Source organism: Terrapene carolina, unplaced genomic scaffold (genome assembly GCF_002925995.2).
Source record: "Terrapene carolina triunguis isolate 2854851 unplaced genomic scaffold, T_m_triunguis-2.0 Scaffold191, whole genome shotgun sequence".
Taxonomy (NCBI): domain Eukaryota; kingdom Metazoa; phylum Chordata; order Testudines; family Emydidae; genus Terrapene; species Terrapene triunguis.
In genome coordinates this window covers 851,794-871,682 of record NW_020664542.1, presented here as the reverse complement: position 1 = coordinate 871,682, position 19,889 = coordinate 851,794, and the positions used below count along the sequence as shown (strand labels likewise).

General features: G+C 57.1%; 1 protein-coding gene across 1 annotated transcript; it reads left to right on the top strand.

Moving 5' to 3' along the window:
- Positions 1 to 235: 235 nt before the first annotated feature.
- LOC115271244 (receptor-type tyrosine-protein phosphatase V-like) lies at positions 236 to 19,744 on the top strand. The gene is made up of 14 exons (XM_029912129.1): positions 236 to 458; positions 2,400 to 2,466; positions 3,510 to 3,776; positions 5,020 to 5,289; positions 6,625 to 6,894; positions 9,245 to 9,517; positions 10,241 to 10,507; positions 11,521 to 11,793; positions 13,378 to 13,647; positions 16,682 to 16,951; positions 17,740 to 18,012; positions 18,412 to 18,684; positions 19,213 to 19,482; positions 19,740 to 19,744. The coding sequence occupies exons 1-14, from the start codon at positions 396 to 398 to the stop codon at positions 19,742 to 19,744; spliced, it is 3,111 nt and encodes a 1,036-aa protein (XP_029767989.1). The 5' UTR covers positions 236 to 395.
- Positions 19,745 to 19,889: the final 145 nt, after the last annotated feature.

The window sequence follows — 19,889 nt, the reverse complement described above, 5'->3', positions numbered from 1 at the left end:
AGACAGGATACAAACACCCAGAGGAACGAACACACACGAAATTCATGCACTGAAGATCTCTCTCTCACACACACATACACTTACACACACAGACAGGAGCACAGACACTGGAGATCTCTCTCTCTCTCTCTGACACACACACACACAAAATCCCGCCTCAGCTCTCTCACCTCCGGCAGGCACACACGGCCCCCGCACAGCTGGCTGGAGTTTGCCCTGAGCAGGCTGGCGCCAAGCCTGTAGCCCCACTGATGTCATCCCGTCCCGTGTGAGCTCGGATACCATGTGGGGACGCAGGCCGGAGCTGCCACGGGGAACGGAGCTGGCCGGGGACAACTGCACCTAAGAGGGGACCAAACTTTCTGTTCCTTTCTCCCCAGCCCACCTTGCTCCCGATGAAGCCACAGCTGCTGCTGCCCCTGCTGTGGGCGTCCTGGCTCCTGGGGACCCTGCCCGAGGTAAGCCTGTGTCTCTTGCACCCCCTGTTTCTTCGCAAAGGACGCTAGTTTCAGGGCTCCCCTGCCCCGCTGGGGAATGACAGCATTCTTGCGGGCTGCCGTTCCAGCTGCACAGCTGCAGCACATTAGCAAGGTTTGCAGCCACAGGCTAGCTCCTTCCTCCTCCTCTCCCCCCTCGGTGCCCTCTCGCCCCTGCAATCAGAGCTGGTTGTTGTTGCCACGACTTCGCTTGGGGAATCGGCTGTTTGCAGGATGTGTGTGTGTGCACCCCACCCCCCATACACACAAACACCTCCCCATGGTCCAGGGATGAGGCAGGCAGGGGAACCAAGAGGGAAGAGACTCCAGAGAGATAATCAGTTCTCTGCTGCCTGCTGGGGGCATGGGACCGAGCAGAGCCACTTCCCTTAGCACAGAAGGAGTCAGTGTCTCTGATCCAGGGGGTGGGGGGTGCTCCCAAGAGGGGCTGAACACCTGGCACTGCTGTTGGGGGGCGCTGGGTGCTCCAAGCTTCTCAGGCTGCTCAGTTTGCACCCTCCCCCACATCTGCCTCTTTTCCCAGCACCTCCAGCCCAGCCGTCCCTGGGGGCTGTCCATACTTACGTAACACATTTTGGGGGTGATTTTCAAGACCTGCCCCCCTTGTGACACCGAAACAAACATGCAAAATGAAAGACCCGCAGACTCTCTAGTGCCTCGGGTAATTTATGGACAGCCCCCTGGCTGCAGTGCCGACACCTTGATGGTAGGCGCGGAGGTAGGGGGCAGACAGGAGCCGGCTGGCCTGATTTTTGGTTGCCGGGGACCAGTGGCTTGGACAGGGGTCGTTCAGTGAGGCTGGGAACAAGGGCTGCTGCCATCACGGCTCCTGCTCCCGTCTGGCCCAGCTTGGCAGTGGCTGTGGGGTGTCCTTTGTCCTGGTCCTAGGGCACTGACTGCCTTGCGCCCCTGCTGGGAGAGGCCAAGGTCGGGGGAAGCCGTGCAGGGTGAACTCCCCTCTCGTCCCTAGAGGTGAGACCCCCTCCGTCCCAGCCAAAGTCAGCCCTGGTGTAAATCCATTGCCCTTGGTGGAGCTGTCCTTGCTTATGCCAGAGCAGAGTTTGGCCCTGCAGGGCCAGGGTGGGGGAGGGATGAGTCTCCAGGCTGTCAGCCCTGCACCTACCATGGGAGGGAGGAGGGGATTTGCTTCAAAGGGAGTGGGCGTGTTGGGAGTCACTAACGGGGAAGGGGTTCTGGGGTAGAGACCAAGGTAACCAGCTTCGGCTGCCTCCCCGCTCATGCTCCTCCCGTGGCGTCTGGGATCTCGGCAGCCCCATCTACGCTGCAGATCCTGCTGTGCCCGGGCACTCCAGCCCCCTCCAGACTAGGGGGACTCCCCCCTTGGGGCCCCAGAGCCTGGGCGAAAGGCCTGGCCAGCCCAGGGCTTTGCATGGGGCAGTCTAGGTCCTGGCTGCGCTGCCGAACGGCGACGGGGACAAGCCTGCTGTGACTGCGCCCCCAGCCCCAGCAGTGCCATAGAGGAAGCCCTTATCTCTGCTTGCCAGATACCCCGGGCTGTCGCCATAGTGATGCTGGGACCTGTGAGCAGGGAGAGTTCCAGAGCCCCGGCTCCAGCCCAAGGCTAAGCATCTACACAGCAATTAAACAGCCCCATGGCCTGAGCCCAAGTCAGCTGACTCAGGCCAGCCGTGGGTGTCTGATTGCAGTGTAGACGTACTCCAGGTGATGGAGAATCCGTTGCATCCTAGGTAATCGGCTCCAATGGCTAATTCACCTACTTGTTAAAAATCTGCACCTTGGTTCTAGCCTGAATTTGTCTAGCTTAAACTTCCAGCCATCCGCTCTCCTGCCTTCGTTAAAAAAGGGATCAGAAACCTCCTCCTGATAGACTGTGTCTGAGCCACCTCACGGGTCTCACTCACATCGAATCCAATCCCACAGGGCGAGGGTTGTAACCGGACCACCTCCGAGGGGCATGCAGGAGCCGAAGCGGTGCCTGGTGAGAGAGGTGAGCAGCAGGGAGTTCTCCTCCGCTGGGGCTGGGCTGTGAGCTGGGCTAGCTCAGGGAGCGTCTCTGTAGCTCTTTATAGGCCTTGCTTAAGGCTCACAGTACTGCTAGGACAGGGGTGGGCAAACTACGGCCCGGGGGCCACATCCAGCCCTCCAGATGTTTTAATCTGGCCCTCGAGCTCCCGCCGGGGAGCGGGGTTGGGGGCTTGCCCTGCTCCATGCAGCTCCCGGAAGCAGTGGCATATCCCTCCTCCAGCTCCTATGCGTAGGGGCAGCCAAGGGGCTCTGCACACTACCCCCGCCCCAAGTGCCGCCCCCACAGCTCCCATTGGCTAGGAACCATGGCCAATGGGAGCTGCAGGGTCGGTGCTCGGGGACAGGGCAGTGCGCAGAGCCACCTGGCCGTGCCACCATGTAGGAGCCGGAGGGAGAACATGCTGCTGCTTCTGGGAGCTGCTTGAGGTAAGCGCTGCCCGGAGCCTACATCCCTGACCCCTTCCTGCACCCCAACCTCCTGCCCCAGCCCTGATGCCCCGCCCACCCTCTGAACCCTTCGGTCCCAGCCTGAAGCACCCTCCTGCACCCCCAACCCCAGCCCCACCCCAGAGCCTGCACCCCCAGCCGGAGCCTGCTATACAATTTCTATAGCCAGATGTGGCCCTCAGGCCAAAAAGTTTGCCCACCCCTGCGCTAGGAAGTAAGTATCATAATGAATGGAGTAGTGTAGATGTCACCACCACCCTCTGCTGGATGGTCTCAGAACTCCTTACTGTGGGTCATAGGCATTGCCCTGTTAGTAACTATCGGAGCAATCGTGCAGTTTTGCCTGAGCGAGCCGAGGTGCAGCCTGCGTTGCGGTGGGAATGACCGTTCCCTCCCGCTGGGCGAGGCTCTAGGCCCCGCAGAGCTGGGAGAAGGTGAGACCCAGGCCAGCGGGGGCAGTGCTTAAAGTGTGCGGGGGGAGGAGAGTCTCAAGGGGTCGCAGACTCGACCAAAAAAACCAAAACCAAATTAAAAATGGAGCTGGCGTTGATTCTGCAGGGAGCCTCCTGAACGTGAGCGTCGGCAACCAGGGCCGCCCTGACTCCCTCTTCCTGTCGTGGGATGAGCCGGACGGGGGTGCCCTGGGCTACACCCTGGCAATCTACACGCTGGAGCCGGACGTGCTGCTGCAGAACGGATCGGCTGGACCCAACGCTACCAGCTTCCAGTTCCAGGGGCTTGTCCCTGGGGCAGGCTACAGCATCGAAGTCACTGCTGCTCTGGCCTGCGCGGAGGCCTCCAGCCAGAGAGTCAGCGGCCAGACAAGTAAGGGCTCCCTACATTCCCCGCTGCTATCACCCTACCCTGCCCCAGGTTGGAGTGATGTGAGCCCCGAGGGGGGCACTGAGAGAGCAGGTCTCATGTTACCCCCAAACCAGGGGCTGTGATTGCAACTGGCCCTTGTATGGGAGGAGCCCTTGTCCAGAGCTTGCAAAGGGCAGAGGACAGGAAAAGTCCTGCATGGCAGAGGAGAAGGGGACGCAGGATGAAGCACGGCCTGTCCTCCCATTAGTCTCCCACCCCCTCAGGGGTTAGTCCCTTTTCCTGCCTCCTTGGCACTTAACCAGCACCAGCTCACATTCCCCCCAGGGCTCCAGAGACCAGCCGATGGCAGCCAGGTGGGGGCTCCGGCCAGAGCAGGGACCTCTGGATGGAAACATGAACCCCTTGCTGGCTTCTTTCTAAATCAGCCTGGCATTCAACCTTGCAGAGGAAGGCGATCCAGACCCAGGGCAGGGTGTCCTCCTGTACCTGCATCTCCCCCCTCCCGGCTCCTTCAGTGTTTGGGAGAACCAGGGGCATGGCGTGGATGGTGGCACCAGCACTGCTCTGCGCTGCAGCCCCACCCCCTGCTCTTTCAGCCTGGTGGCGGGGAAGGGAAACATGGAGATTCAGGGCTGGGGGGATTGGTGGGGAAAGGTGCTGAGGAGGGGAGCGGAGCGATGAGGGGTGAAAGGAAAGTGACAGAGGGATGAGGATGGGGAAGCAGGGCAGGCACTGGACTCCCAGGGCCATGGATTGACAGGAGGGCGGCTGGGGGCTATTTATGGTCAAACTTAACAGGATGGCCTTCGTGGGAAGGTCACTCTGCAGAACTGGCACCCGGCGGATTCAGAGGGAGACCGCTCCAAGCCCCCGTTTTCCCAGTGAATTCCCAGAATCTGACTCTAGGGCAGATCCCATTAGATCCCATTGGGTCCCTGGTATGGGCACACGGAAATCCCTGCCAAAGTGTTTCCCAGGGACAGAGTGGTGGCGGAGCTGGGCTGACAAAGGGGTGATCTGCTCAGGGGGTCCAGCTGGGAGGGTGCTCTGGTCGAGAGGTCTGGCGGTGGGGTTCGGCCAGGTGGCTCTGGCATGGAGTCTAGCTAGATGGATCCAGCATGTGGGGGGATCTGACAAGGACCTTCTCCACGCTCTGTGGGCGCCTGGTCAGTCTCACACCATGGCTGTGTGGCAGGCACACTGTGGCTATCAGGAGATGCTGTCTGTGTTGTGTTTGGCACAGGCCCTGCTCCCGTACACAACGTGAGTCTGAGCAGCGACGGGAGCCCCTCGGCCCTGCGAGCCTCCTGGACGGACGCCCCCGGCCAGAAGGATGGCTACCGGCTTGTTCTCTACCACCTCGACTCCCAGGGGGCCGTGAGGAACGAGTCTGTCCCCGGAGCCGTCTCCACCTTCCTGTTTGATGGGCTGCTGGCTGGCAGCGAGTACGCCCTGAGGATCAGCACGCTGGCTGGAGTGAGGCAGGCCAGCACCAGTACCCATCAGTGGACGGGTAAGCAGAGCGGGTGGTCTGCAGCCGCGAACCAGAGTGGGGCTATTTGCCAGTGACGACGGCATGGCTGTGCCCTGGTGGGGACGGGCTCTCCTGGGTCTGTGGGAGCTGGGCCAGCAGCCAGCTTTAGCCAGGCCCGTTATCTGTGTGAACTGGGGCTGTGGGGAGTGAGACTGGCCTGTGTGTGACCTGGGCATTGGGCGGGGAGGTTTGGTCCACCCCCACTGTATGTATGTGAATGGGAGGGGGGCGCCCCTGACTGGTGGTTGAGGCCTAGAGAGCAGATCAGCCTGCTCACCTCTGTTCCCATCCCGGCATTGGGTGGGTTTATTTCTATTTACCGTGAGGTGCTCATCCCCGTGGTGCGAAGAGCAAGCGACACCTGCACCTAAACTGCCCCGCCCAGCCCCAAGACCATTCACAGCTGCCCCCTTGCCTGGCCCAGACTGGCTGCTGTGCCCTCCTCCCTCTCTCCAGCAGCCTTGGGCCTGGGGGGGCTGGCAGAAGGGCCCTAGCTACTCTGAGCTATGGAGCTGGTTTAGCGTCCAGGCCTGTCCCTTCCCACTGGTCCCGGCACCCCAAGACGCTCTTTCCTATGAAGCAAGAGAATCCAACTTGGACTGTGCCCAGCTGCTCCTGCTTAACCCTCCCCTCACCTGGGGCAGCCCAGCCTCGGGCTGGCACGTGCCCTAACACCAGGGTTGCACAGAGGACACAGTCTGTCCTGGTGCAACGAGGGGCTGCTCTCAGCTGGGAAGGAAACAGGAGGAGAGCAGCATCGGCAGTGCCCCAGGGCCGGTGGGACAGGAGGCTGTCTGCATGGCTGTCTCTAGCACAGACGCAGCGAGTCCCACAGCAGCGAGGATGTCAGCAGGGCTGGGTGCCCCTGGGTGCCGGAGCCATCAGGCATTCAGCATGCTCCGCCCAGCACTCAGGTGTGAGATCTGCTTGGGGCAGTCTGTAACAGCTCCTGTCAGCTCTGCCAGGCTACCTCTTGGCCCCCAGCATCCCGCTCTGGCCTCTGGGCACATCTCAGCGAGAGGAGCCCAGTGACTCTCTTGAGGGCATTCAGGAGTCTCCCATAGGGAGCTGTGGCCAGGCCATCCCAATCCTTTGCCCGGCGTGCTGGGGGAGGCCTAGCTGGGAGCCACTCAGTCCCCCTTGGGCTTCTCTGGTTACTGCCCGGCTGTCCCACCAGCGCTGGAACCTGGTGCCAGGCAGGCCCTCTAACTCCACCCTGTAAAATGATCAACCTCCCCACCCACGCACCTCGTACCCGTGGCAGGCTGGGCACTGCCAGCCACACACCTCCCCAGCTCCTGTCTGTGTCCTCAGCACCCACCACCCCAGCAGCGCTGACACTCCAGAGCCTGGGCTCCAGCACCAGCCTCTTTGCCTCCTGGAGCGGTGCCGAAGGAGCTGCCTGGCTGCATTTAACCCTCCACAACCTGCTCTCCCGCACGGTGACCAGGACAGTATCAGCCAAGAGGGGCCTCTCCAATTACACCTTCCAGCACCTCAGCCCTGGCACCCCGTACCATCTGGGGGTGAGCGCCGCTGCTGGGCCGTACTGGGCAGTGGGGCCCAACGCCACCGCCTGGACATGTGAGTACGGCTCTCCGGGGACAGGGGAGGGGGCATAAGAACATAAGAGCGGCCATACTGGGTCAGACCAAATGTCCATCTAGCCCAGTGTCCTGTCTTCTGACAGTGGCCAATGCCAGGTGCCCCAGAGGGAATGAACAGAACAGGGAATCATCAAGTGATCTCTCTCCTGTCGACCATTCCCAGCTTCTGGCAAACAGAGGCTAGGGCCACCATCCCTGCCCATCCTGGCTAATAGCCATTGATGGACCTATCCTCCATGAACGTATCTAGTTCTTTTTTGAACCCTGTTATAGTCTTGGCCTTCACAACATCCTCTGGCAAGGAGTTCCACAGTCTGACTGTGCGTTGTGTGAAAAAATACTTCCTTTTGTTTGTTTTAAACCTGCTGCCTATTAATTTCATTTGGTGATCCCTGGTTCGTGTGTTATGAGAAGGAGTAAATAACACTTCCTTATCTACTTTCTCCACACCAGTCATGATTTTATAGACCTCAATCATATCTCCCCTTAGTCATCTCTTTTCCAAGCTGAAAAGTCCCAGTCTTATTAATCTCTCCTCATACAGAAGCTGTTCCATACCCCTAATCAGTTTTGTTGCCCTTTTCTGAACCTTTTCCAATTCAATATATCTTTTCTGAGATGGGGCGACCACATCTGCACGCGGTATTCAAGATGTGGGTGTACCATGGATTTATATAGCGGCAGTATGATATTTTCTATCTTATTATCTATCCCTTTCTTAATGATGCCCAATATTCTGTTCACTTTTTTTACTGCTGCTGCACATTGAGTGGATGTTTTCAGCGAACTATCCACAATGACTCCAAGATCTCTTTCTTGAGTGGTAACAGCTAATTTAGACCCCTGGTGATGCAGCATCTGCCTTATGCCATGGCTCGTCACTGTGGAGCAGGACAGCTCAGGAGCCAGGGGGCAGCGTGGCCAGCTCCCGTGATGGTGCTTTTTCTGAAAGCCCTGGCTCCTGGAGTCAGGTGATGACGTTAGACTCTCAGATTCTGTTTTTAAAAAGAGTCAGTTTCCACTCCTCATGATTGGGGAGCAGAGCCTGAGACCGTGAACCCTTGATGTTCAGGTCAGATAATGGAGAGAGGGAGAGCGAGAATTTTAGTCAATTAGGCAATAACGTGCCATCGCTGGTAAAATGTGGGTCCGGCTATAGAATCTTGCCTGTATGCTCGGGGTTCTACTGATCGCCATATTTGGGGTCGGGAAGGAATTTTCCTCCGGGGTAGATTGGCAGAGGCCCTGGAGGTTTTTTGCCTTCCTCCGCAGCATAGGGCAGGGGTCGCAAGCTGGAGGATTCTCTGCGACTTGAAGTCTTTAAATCACGATCTGGAGACTTCAACAGCTGAGATAAGGGAAATTGGGTGGGTCAGCTTTGGTGGCCTGCATCATGCGGGAGGTCAGACTAGATGACCATAATGGTCCCTTCTGACCTTAAAGTCTATGAGTCTATGAATGGATCATTTGAAAACATCCCATGGTTGTTTTTTTTTAGGGCGATCCTATGATTTTTGGTGCCCCACTCCTGATTTGTGAGATTACAGATATTCCTGCACCCTCTTTTCAACTAACTATCCAGGTAGCTACATCTTGGAGAGATGCTTCTTGTTAACTGTGGTGCAGTTACTTTTGGAAGCTGTGCATCTCACCAGCTGCCTGCTTTCTGCCATAGAGCGTCTCTGACTAGACTCATTCTCTGATGCAGCTGCTGCCTAGAGATTAACAAAATGTTATGTGGTGCCAAAACATTCCAAGGGTCTGTTCCGAACTGGGAGTTAGTCTCAAGGACAGGCCCCGAATCAAAGAATGAAACAGTAGCAGGAACAGGATGAGGTGAAGCCGGGGAGAATTTAGGCTGACTATCCAGAATGGTGTCCTGACGAAGAGCTCTATGAGGCTGTGGGCTTGTCTCCCAAGGGGGAGGGGTGCAGGTGCCATTACTTGGGACAGGTAAACCGAGTCTGGTGTAACATGATGTAAGGAGCAGTTCTCCTCTGGCCTGTGTGAGAGGGAAGGGTTAGCTGATCTCAGTCTTCTCCATCTCCTACATCTCTAATTCATGCTTCTGTCTCTTCTGGGGGAACTCCCTTTGGGACAGAACTGGGGAGGGCAGGATAGAGATATGGGGCAAGGCTGCATGGGGGAGGCTGGCACTGCCTGCTCTAGCCAGCGCAGTCACTGACTTCTCCCTGAAAAGGAGATGGCTTCTGCCCTGGGCGAGTGGATGAGGCTGTCTGGGGGCAGCGTGTGCCTGGGGGTTCTTTTTAGGAGATGTTTGAGCTGCTGGGCACTGACCCTCCACCCCGTGTTCTCCTTCCTCCCAGACCCCCTGAGCCCAGTCAACCTGACCCTGAGCATCACTGGGAAGGCTGGCTCATTGCAGGCTCGCTGGACCCCGCCCGCTGGAGAGAGGGACTATTATTTGGTGACCTTGCATCAGGGAGAGAGCAGAGCCCTGGCCAGGAACGTGTCTGTGGGAGGAGACAGCGCTCACGTCAGCTTCCACGGGCTGAGCCCTGGGAACCAGTACTCACTGCGAGTGACAGCCGTGGCTGGGCCGCACAGGGCACCTTCTCTGAGTGCCGCCGCCTGGACACGTAAGCAGCGAGCCCGTGCTCGGGACCCGAAGGCACTGAAGGGGCAGGGAGGCCAGGACAACCCCTTGCTTCTGATGGGCTGGGCCGTTAGAGGTCCCAGTGGGTAAGCCTGGCCCATGCATGGCTCTGGGGTGGGCAATGGCACTGGAAAGTCCTAGAGGAGGGAGGGCAGGGCTGCCTGGCTGGGCATGCTGTTGGCACCGGGGTCACTCTTGGGGGACTGTGATGAATAAGGATCATTCTGACAGAGGAGTTCTGGTATATCAGCTGGCCTGACACAAGGTCACCTGGCCATTGATCACGTGGTTGGTGCTCAGGATTGGCAAGCTTTGTGAGCATGCTACCTGCTGTCACCAGAAACCAGAGCCTGGGGCCTGGCCTGGAGTGTGGTGCCCGACGGCAATGGAGTGCCAGGCTTTGCACAGCACAACCCTCACCCTGAATGGGCCACAAAGACAGAGCTTCCCTGTTGGGGTCACCCTGGCTCTGTGGCTAGCAAAAGGCTGTCAGTCCTGCCTCTCCCCACAGAGCTGAAGTCCCTTTAAGTGAGTGACAGGGCATCAGAGTGATGCCACCAGCTGCCCCCAGAATTCCATATGGCTGTGCCTACGATCCCATGCGTGGAGCAGCTGCTTGGGTGCTGCATGGGGAGGGGCCCCTAGGTGCCCCCGTGCAGCGTGGTTGTGAGTGTACTGACCACACGGGGCTCTTTCTGCTTTGCAGAGCCACTAGCGCCACCTGGCGTGAGCCTCTCCAGCCAGGGGAGCACCTCCACCCTGCATGCCCGTTGGAAGGAGGTGGCTGGAGCTGGGTATGTGGTGGCGTTGTACTCCCTGGAGCCCCCTGCACTGGTGAAGAATAGCTCTGAGGTGGGAGGTGTCACCAACCTCACCTATGAGGGGCTGAGCCCAGGGACCCACTACGCCTTTGTGATCAGCACGGTAGCTGGGCCTTACGCCTCCCCACCCCTGCGCATCACCAACTGGACATGTAAGTGTCACCGGTGCCCGCCAAGGGGGCTGACAGGGATGGAGATGGAGCCAGGGGCATGAGTTCCCAGTGTTTCCCAGTGGGCTTCTCAGCTGCTCATCCTGGTGATGTCACAGATCAGTGCTTGTGACATCACAGGTGCATCCTTTGTGACCTCACTGACTAGAACAGCAGAAGGATCAGAAGGACCATGGGGTTTAGTGACACATGGAACCCATGGGTCAGTCCTGTCCAGCGTCTGGACTAGCCCACCCGATCAGAGCATAAGTCTGTCTAGCCCAGTCCCCTGCCATACTGCATCAGGCCATAGGCCCGTTTACTAAACTACCTCCCCTCTGCTGCATCTGATTGGGCCACATGTCCACCTGGTCCGTTATCCACCTACCTCCTGTCTTAGATTGGGCCAGAGGTCTAGACTGAGTCCAGTGCCCACCCCCGTCACACCAGTTCAGGCTGTCAGCCCAGCCAGCCAGCCTCCCACCTCTTGCCACACTAGCTCAGACCATCAGTCCGTTATCCCGCCTCCCGCAGGAACCAGCACTTGGCACGTCATTGGGAAGCTAAACTCCCCAAAATGCCCTGCTGGCTCTGAGTGGAGGATCGGCAGGTGACCCACTAATGGGGATGGATAGCTTAGTGGTTTGAACATTGGCCTGCTAAACCCAGGGTTGTGAGTTCAGTCCTTGAGGGGGCCATTTAGGGAACTGGGGTAAAAATCTGTCTGGGGATTGGTCCTGCTTTGAGCAGGGGGTTGGACTAGATGACCTCCTGAGGTCCCTTCCAACCCTGATATTCTGTGATTCTAGACCCTCAGCAGGGGGCCTGATGGCTGAGGTTTGTTTGCCCTGAGAATATGGGGCAGGATTCTTCCCTGTGGCTGTGGACCCCACTGTAGCAGTAATGGTCACAGGGGAGGTTGTTCCAGGCCAGGCAAGTCTGGGACCACGGGAGGCTTTAGCCGTCTGCTCCCGATCCATTGCCCGGCTTCAACTCCAGTCCCTTTTCTCCCCTAGATCCTTTGCCCGTGGAAGAGCTGAGCCTCAGCAACCAGGGACAAAGCACCTCCTTGCGCGCCTCCTGGAAAGGAGCTGCTGCCGGCAGCGTGAATTACAGCGGTGTCCTCCTCGAAGCCAGGTCGCAGGCGTGGCTCAGGAACGTGACAGTGGGGGAGAGCTGCACCAACGTCACCTTCCAGGGGCTGAGCCCCGGGCATCAGTACACCCTGGAGATGGCTGCCATGGTTGGACCTTACAGATCGCCTGTGCGGACGGCCACAGACTGGACATGTGAGTGGGGGCTACTCTCCCACACCTGCCTGTCTCCTGAGCCAGCTGTAGCGTGGGCAGTTTAGGCTCCAGAGGAATGGAGAACAGTGAAACAGTGACAGCCGGGGGGTCTAGATACAACAGTGTAGCGAGGAGCGCTTTGGGAATGCTGGAGCCGTGAAGATGGCTGGCTGGCTGGTCAGAGATGTGAGAATGGAGGTGGCTAGCCAGGAGGATTCTGAGGGCCCAGTTCAGCCTTGGTATAAGCAGATGAGACTCTGGTGCAATGGGTGGAGTTAAACCAAGACTAAAGATAGCCCCAAATGGGCCTGATTCTCCCCTCCAGGGCCCTTGTGTGTCCTGCCCATTTGTGCAAAATGAGTGCCAATCCCTCGGGATGCCCAGCATTCGACACTCACTTTGCACAGGTTTAAGCAGCACCCAGGGTGCCCGGCAGAATCAAATGGGGCCTGGAGTCTAGCTCTGGTTTAGATCCACCCCTATGCCCAGTCCAAGTTTCTGTAGGTCCCATGGTACTCTGTGTGGACATATGTGCAACTTTCCTCTACACACGAGCTTGACGCCCCGGAGATCCCTCCCATCATATGTGTCTGTTTCACCCGAGCATTGAGATCTGGTAGTTCTGCCCCGTCTCCGCGCACATGGAGGTGTTTCTGGCTTCCCACCTCCGCGCACATGGAGGTGTTTCTGGCTTCCCACCTGTAGGCTGTGCTCTCCATGGAAGGAATTCCATTTGGGCTTACAGGAACTCCTAACTCTTGCTGGCAAACATTTTAAAAGCAGCAAGGTGGGCACCAACTTCAGGCGTGAGAACGCTGCTCCGTGCAGTGATGTTGCTCGTACGCGGCACAAGGTTGCTTGATCCTGCCGGCTGATCGTTGGTGCCAGGGCTGGCTTTAGGACCTGCGGGGCCCGATTCGAATACCTGGCGGCGGTCCGGGTCTTCGGTGGCACTTCGGCGGCGAGGGGCCCACTCTGGGTCTTCCGCGGCACTGAAGGACCCCCCGCAGCCGAAATGCCGCCGAAGACCCGGAATTAAAAAATTTAAAAGGCGCTGGGCCCAATTCCGGGGAATGGGGAGCATCAGCCTAAAGCTGGCCCTGGTTGGTGCTTAGCAGAAGGCTGGCTATTTGTGGGGTCTGGCTGGGCAGATTATCTGAGATAAATGCAGCTGGAATCCCAGTCCCCTACCTACACTGTGACCTTTTAGGACTGCGGTTAATACAAACTTATTTTATTAGTGGACTTTTCTATGGTGCCCATCACCAGAATATCTGGGCACTTCCCTAGCATCATGTTCAGCCTCCCAGCACCCCTGTGAGCGAGGGAGGTATTATACCCATTTTACAGATGGAGGCACACCAAGGCTGGCTGATCGGCTCGCACCATGACAGAGATGGGAATAGAACCCACATCTCCTGCCCCGGCAAGCCTGTGTCAAAACCTCCAGCCCAGCCCAGCCCAGCCTTTCTCCCTCACGAGCCCCAGCTCCAGATCCTGGGCCCCCGTCCCACTCTCTGCATCTCATTCCCCTGCATCCATGGCATGGCAGCTACTAGCCACTTACCCACCTCTTTCTTTCAGACCCTTTGGCCCCATCTGGTGTGACACTGACCAGTAAAAGACACCCCCTGGGTCTCTCTGCTGCCTGGCACAGCGCTTCTGGGGTCAGAGACCGGTTCCTCATCCACCTCTACAGCAAGGAGCTCTTGATGCAACAGAACGTTTCAGTGGGGCCAGACACTCAGAACTTCACTTTCCTGGGGCTTCTCCCCGGGATCCAGTACTCCGTGGAGGTGACGGCCCTGGCGGGACCCTACAGAGCCTCGGCGCCATCTGCCACGGCGTGGACGTGTGAGTACGGGCTGCGGCCTGTGGGGATGGTCTCCTGCATGGTGTGGGATCCTGGCATCGCCTGCAGTACTGGAGACTCTGGGTCTGTCCACGCTGCAATCAGAGGTGTGGTGCAGCATGTGTAGACGTAGCTTTGATCTAGCTGGCACCAATGACAATAGCAGTGAAGCTGCGGCAGCATGGGCTGGTGTCATGTTCCTGTACCAGATGTGGACTGGCTACGAGCTTGCTTATAAACGCCAGATGTGTTCAGCATAAGATCCTTTAATGCTCTGCCTGCTATGGCTGAGGTTAGCTTTAAATAAGATATTTTACACACAGTATAACAGTATATATTGAACAGTATAACACAGTTTAGCATTCCATTACATCTCCCCCTTTACGTTCTACATTCCTACCATTTACAGTATTCACAATGTCACGATTTGGGGTAGGCGGTCCAGACTGACTGACTAGGCTTAGAACTTCATTGAGGGTTTTGTTGTTCTTCCATCAAAGATCCATATATCAGAATATCGTCCATGAAAACTACAACTCCGTTTGAGTTCTTTAACAGTTCGGCCATCTTTCTTTTGAAAAGTGTATGGGGCACTGGCAATCCCAAAAGGTGATCTTTGAAAGCAAAACCATCCAAATGGTGTGATAAATGTAGTCATTTTAGCATTTTCTTTGGCTAAAGGAATTTGCCAGAATCTGCTTGAGGCATCCAGCTTGGAGAATACTGTCGCTCCTTTCACTTTGGGGAGGAAGTCAGCCAGTGTTGGGCGGATAGATTGTTTCTCTCACAACTGCTTCATTAAGTCTTTTAAGATCCACACAGATTGATATTTTTCCATTTTTCTTTATAACCAGTACCACTGAGGCATACCATGCTGCTGACTCAGAGATTTTCTCAATTATGCCAATCCGCTCCATTCTCTTTAACTCAGTTTCCACTCTATGAAGTAATGGGATAGGAATGCTGTGAGGTGTACGTACACTATATGGTTCAGTATTGTCTCGTAAGGTTATTTGTACTGGATTTCCTCTCAAAAGTCCAGTATCACCAAATATTCCATTGAGTTCTTCTACCTTTCTCATTAGGCCCATCATGGTGTCACGCTGCGGCTGAGAAGGCTGTTGGACTGTGGTCCTTTGGTCACATACAATCTGAATGCACAGCTTTTGTCTTTGTAAGTTGTTTCTGTGGTGAACTAGCCCATGCAGTTCAGAATACAACCAGGGCTAGTGAGAGCTGTGTCAGGTGACTTCAGCTCTGGGAGGGGTTGAAGATGGTTGTAAGTACCCTCTGAGATATGACTATGACATCAGTTGCTGAGTCAGTTTTAAAGTCAATAGTCTTGCCGAGAATATTCAATTTCACTCTCCAGGCAGGTTCTATGTCATCACAAGTGATAGATCGAAGAAACAATGGCTTTTGATTGTCTGCAATATGAGTCAACTCCCTGAATGCTTTGATGCAGCAAACAGCTGCAAAATGTCCATATTTAATGCATTTATTACACCGTGTGCCTCTGGCTAGATATGCATCATCTCTTGGGATATGATTTTTTCCCACACCTTGTGCATGTAGGCTGGAATTTGTCCCTCTTAGCCTGGGAGTTCTCTCACCTTGCCTCAGGGATTTTATGATAATGACTTTTAACACTCAAGTGTCTGTTTACAGTTTCTAAGCTGGTTTCAGGACTTTCAAGTTTGTCAGTTTCGCTAGAAAAGATATTTTCATGTTTTGCATTCCACAAATCAGTTTTCAGCCAATGTATGCAGAGCTCTTATAAAACAGTCAACATTTTCCTGTTTCTTGAATTCTTTGGTGAAAACATGCTCTTCCATAAACCATGTTTCTCTGAGGTATAAAGTATGCATCAAACATAGCCAGAACCTTGTCATAGTCATCTTTGTGACTGTCTTTAGTAAAATCAAAGGATTTAAAGATATGCTTTGCCTGCTTCCCCATAGAAGCAATTAAAGCAGATACCTGTATATCTCCAGTTCGTTTGTGCAGCTTGTTTGCAATTTGAAATCTTGCAAAATACTGCTTCCAGTCTGTCCATTGGGAAGGTTTGTGAAAGCTGCAGTTCTCTGGAGCATTGAAGAGTGGCATGTTGATGATATCCTGCAACCTTTGTTGCTGTTTTCCTTCTCTTTTTGCTCTTAGTTTACTCTTGGCACCATGTCATGCTTCTGTATCAGATCTGGACTGGCTACAGAGCTTGCTTCTATACCAAATAGGTTCATTATAAGATGTTTTAATGCTCTGCCTGCTGAGGTAAGCTTTAAATAAGGTATTTTACACTACATTTTACATGCAATGGCTGAACAGTGCAATACACTTTAGCATTCTATTGCACTGGGTATGTTCCAGAGCAGGTAGCCTGCACTGCCATGGCGTCACTGCTATCAGTGTCCAAGCTAGCTGGGTACATCTGCACAGGCTGTGGTTACACCTCCGGACTGTGGTGTAGACATCCCCTTGGTCTCTGCTTCCAGCATTTGCAATGATACGACCACTAGCAGCAGATATCTCCAATGGCTGGGGATGGGACACTAGATGGGGAGGGCTCTGGGGTCCTAGCTTGGACACGGGGGCTCGCGCTGTAACAGGCACGAAAGGAGCGGAGAAGATGTAAGAGGAGGAGAGGCAGCTTCCGGGGCCAGCTGTGTCTGCCCGTTGCTCTCATTGCGGGGATGCTGGGCTGAGAGTTGTCTGCCCTCAGTGGCAATGCCAGCCTCATGTGTAGCGCTGGAAGTACACAGGGCACCTCAGAACTGTGTCCCAAATGGCTTGGGTAACGCACTGGCCGGCTAGATAACAGCCTGCTATTGCTGCTGCCAATGAATGGAGCTTCTCCTTTTGCCCAAGTGATTTGTGCTGCAGATAGGAAGGTCCTGGGTTCTGTGGTGCCCATCACCATAGTATCTGGGCACCTACCATACAGATGAATTCAGGCTCCCAGCACCCCCATGAGCTACGGCAGTTTTTCTTCTTTCCCCCTGTCTAACGCATCTTCCTGCCTTTGTTTCCCCTCCCCAGACCCTGTGTCGCTGGCCAACATGAGTGTGACACGCGGGCCAAGCCCCCGGGAGCTGCATGTGGGCTGGATGGAGTTGGGCGGGGCGGGAGATCATTGGGTGCAGCTCTACGCGGATGAGTCTCTGTCCATCATCAGGAACGTTTCCGTACGGCGTGGAGCTGCTCACGTCGACTTGGACGGCCTGGTGCCCGGGGCGCGGTACCGGGTGGAGGTCGTCTCTCGGGCCGGACCCCACCGCACCTCCTCGCAGACAGCCATCGGCTACACAGGTATATCATGGGCCTGGTGGTGTGGGTGTATCCGCCTGCTGTGTTAAAGGGCCCCTCTCTCCATTGAGCCACACGGGTGTGAGTCTGTTACAGGCCTGGGCCATAGAGTGTTCCGCTCAAGCTGTAGCAGCTCCTGCTCTTAGCTCTGGAGGTCCCTGGTTCAGACCCCCTGCATCAGCCCAGAGGGTGGCTGCCACACCGGGGCTTCCACAGGGCACTGCTTTGGGGTACAGATCCCCCAAGACTGACCTGCTCATCCATATCAACGCTGGGCAGAATCCCGGGGATCTCAGCCAGGCCTCTGATCCAAACCAAACCCCTGCTGGTGGGCTGGTTTGGGTCAGGGAAGTTCCCCCCGAGTCCCCTTTACTTTTGCGGCTGGGCTCAGCAGACTCGACCCCTCTGATTCTTCGCGCTCCCCTTGGGGAGGATGGCACTAGCAGGTACCTGGCTGCAGGGGCACGGCACGGGGGGGAAGGGGGCCTTGGCCGGGGGAGGAGTGCCGTTCTGCCCTAGCCCCAGGCCCTTGCTGCCCAGGAAGGAGTCAGAGAATGGGGCCCTCTGGCCCTCACCCCCGTCAGACACGTGCTATTACCCTAGGCTGTCACCGTCGCCGTGCAGCCGCATGGAACGGGAACGGGGTGAGGAGCTGAGATCTCAAGCACCCACCGTGCCTTAGTCTGGCTGTGAAGTGCCTGGGGCGCTGGCTCTCCTATCTTTGCTCTAAGGACACGGGGCATGTGCCGTGTTTGCCCTGTGGGCCCCATGACACACTTTCTCCCTGCTAGCCCCTCTGACGCCGCTGTCCCCAGCCGTGACCAACGGGGGCAGCACCTCCGCTCTGGCAGTGCGCTGGGAGGCCCCTGCAGGACAGAGAGACGGCTACCTGGTCAGCGTGTATGAAGAGGACGCCCTGGCAGCCGGGAGACGCGTGAATGCGGGGAAGGACAGCACCAACGTCTCCCTGGCGGGGCTGGCACCGGGATCTTGTTACCACGTTGGAATCTCCGCTCTTGCCGGACCCTACAGCTCCGACCCCCAGAATGTCACCGGCTGCACAGGTGAGCGCCCTGCCTGCCGCCGGGCTGTGCGTTCGCAGGGTCTCAGTCTGGCTCAGAGGGGAGAACAGCCAGGAGCACTGGAGAGGTGATGGCGTTAGAGAGGGGGGTGCCCCCGTGCAGGGCTGGAGGTGTTGTCCTGCCAGAGGTGCCATGCTTTGGCACCATGTATAAAAAGCTGATCTCCTGGCCAGATTTCTACAGGAACAATTGCTGTCTGCCTCCGTCCCCCTGCCCTTTCAACTGCACAGGATCCTTCATCACGTCCCGAGCTGTTGCTGTGGGCTGTTGCAGGAGTGTCAGGCTCCTCCTCAGAGGTGGCTGCACGCGAGTGGTGGGATTTTCCCTTCCCTTGTGGCTCCCTCTTGCCCTGACTCCTCCCTCTCTGCCTTTGCCCTGCAGTTCCAGCTGCTCCTGCCAACGTGAGCCTCACCAACTCAGGCAGCTCCTCGGTGCTGCGTGCTGCCTGGGACGAACCCCCTGGGGGCAGGGACCACTACCGGGTTATTCTGTACAGCCTGGTGCCCTGGGGCATAGAGACAGCTCAGTCCCTGGGACCCAACGCTCAGAACATCACCTGGACTCGCTTGGCAGCGGGCAGCCGATTCACTGCACAAGTCACTGCTGTGAAAGGTCCCTACGAATCCTCCTCTGTCAACGTCACCCAATGGACGTGTGAGTGTGACGGGCCCAGGATCAACCCCCCAGCTCTGACCCTACGCCCCCCTCTGCCCTGCTCAGAGCCTGGCTCCCTCTCCCCCATTCTGATCCTTCACTGCTAGGGACTCCTCTTCCCCTGCCGCCCCTGGGGAACAGCCCCACTCTGCCCAGCCCCACTGCAGCATCCCTGCCTTTGGCCTTCGGGTGCCAGGCCCCACTCTGACCCTGCCATCCCTGGGGGCCAGTCCCTGACCCCGACACCTCCTCCCTTACCCGGCTGCAGGTCCCAGGGGTGCTGCTCTCTGTGCTACATGGACCAGTACCCCCCTTGGAGCTGCCGTGTGGCCAGCTTGGTCCCTGGTGTCTGTGTTGCGAGCTGCTCTCGGGAGATGCAAGCTGGAGACCAGTGCTTGGTAGCGCCCCCACCTGCTGGATGAGAGGAGGCTCCTGCTGGGGCAGGCTGTGCCCCTGGCAAGGGCAGGTAGGACAGAAGCTGTGATTGCTTCTGCCAGCGGAGGCTGACTGTCTCCCCTTCTTTTCCAGACCCTCTGGCCCCTGCCAACCTCACCCTGGCCAGCCCCTCTGCCTCCGCCCTGCAGGTCTCCTGGACGGGGGCGGAGGGGGGAGGAGAGGGCTACACCGTGGATCTGTACGACGCCTCCTCCGGCAGGCACGTTGGCCACACCTTGCTCCCCTGGGGCGCTAGGAACCACACCTTCCAGAGCCTGATCCCGGGCACCCACTACAGCGTGGGAGTGAGCACCGTGGCAGGGCCTTACCACTCCAGCACCCCCAACCTCACCCATTGGACACGTGAGTGCCTCTCCCTGTTGCCAGGGGCCCCTTGGCTCTCCCGTCACAGCCTTGGCTTGGGGAGACCCATCTCCGGGCTGTGGGCTCCCAATGCCTTGGATCGGGACTGGAGTTGTGTGGGGGATAGGCAAGCCCTTTAGGTCCTTGCAGATCATCCCACCCCAAAGCAGGAACTGTTCTGATCCCAGCCAGCTGGATTTTCCCTGCCCCCCCACCCCCCGCAACACCTTTCACTCACATCCTCCCACTACATCCAGCTTGAGCAGCCTCTGCTGGGAATGTGGCCAGATCTCATGGGCCCGGGGAATCCAAGAGAAAGGCTGGGGCAAGGCAGGGGGAGGTGGGGGAGTCCCAGTCGAGGCTGGTTCAGAAGCCCCAGTGGTGGCGAGGCGGTTCTGTGACAGAGC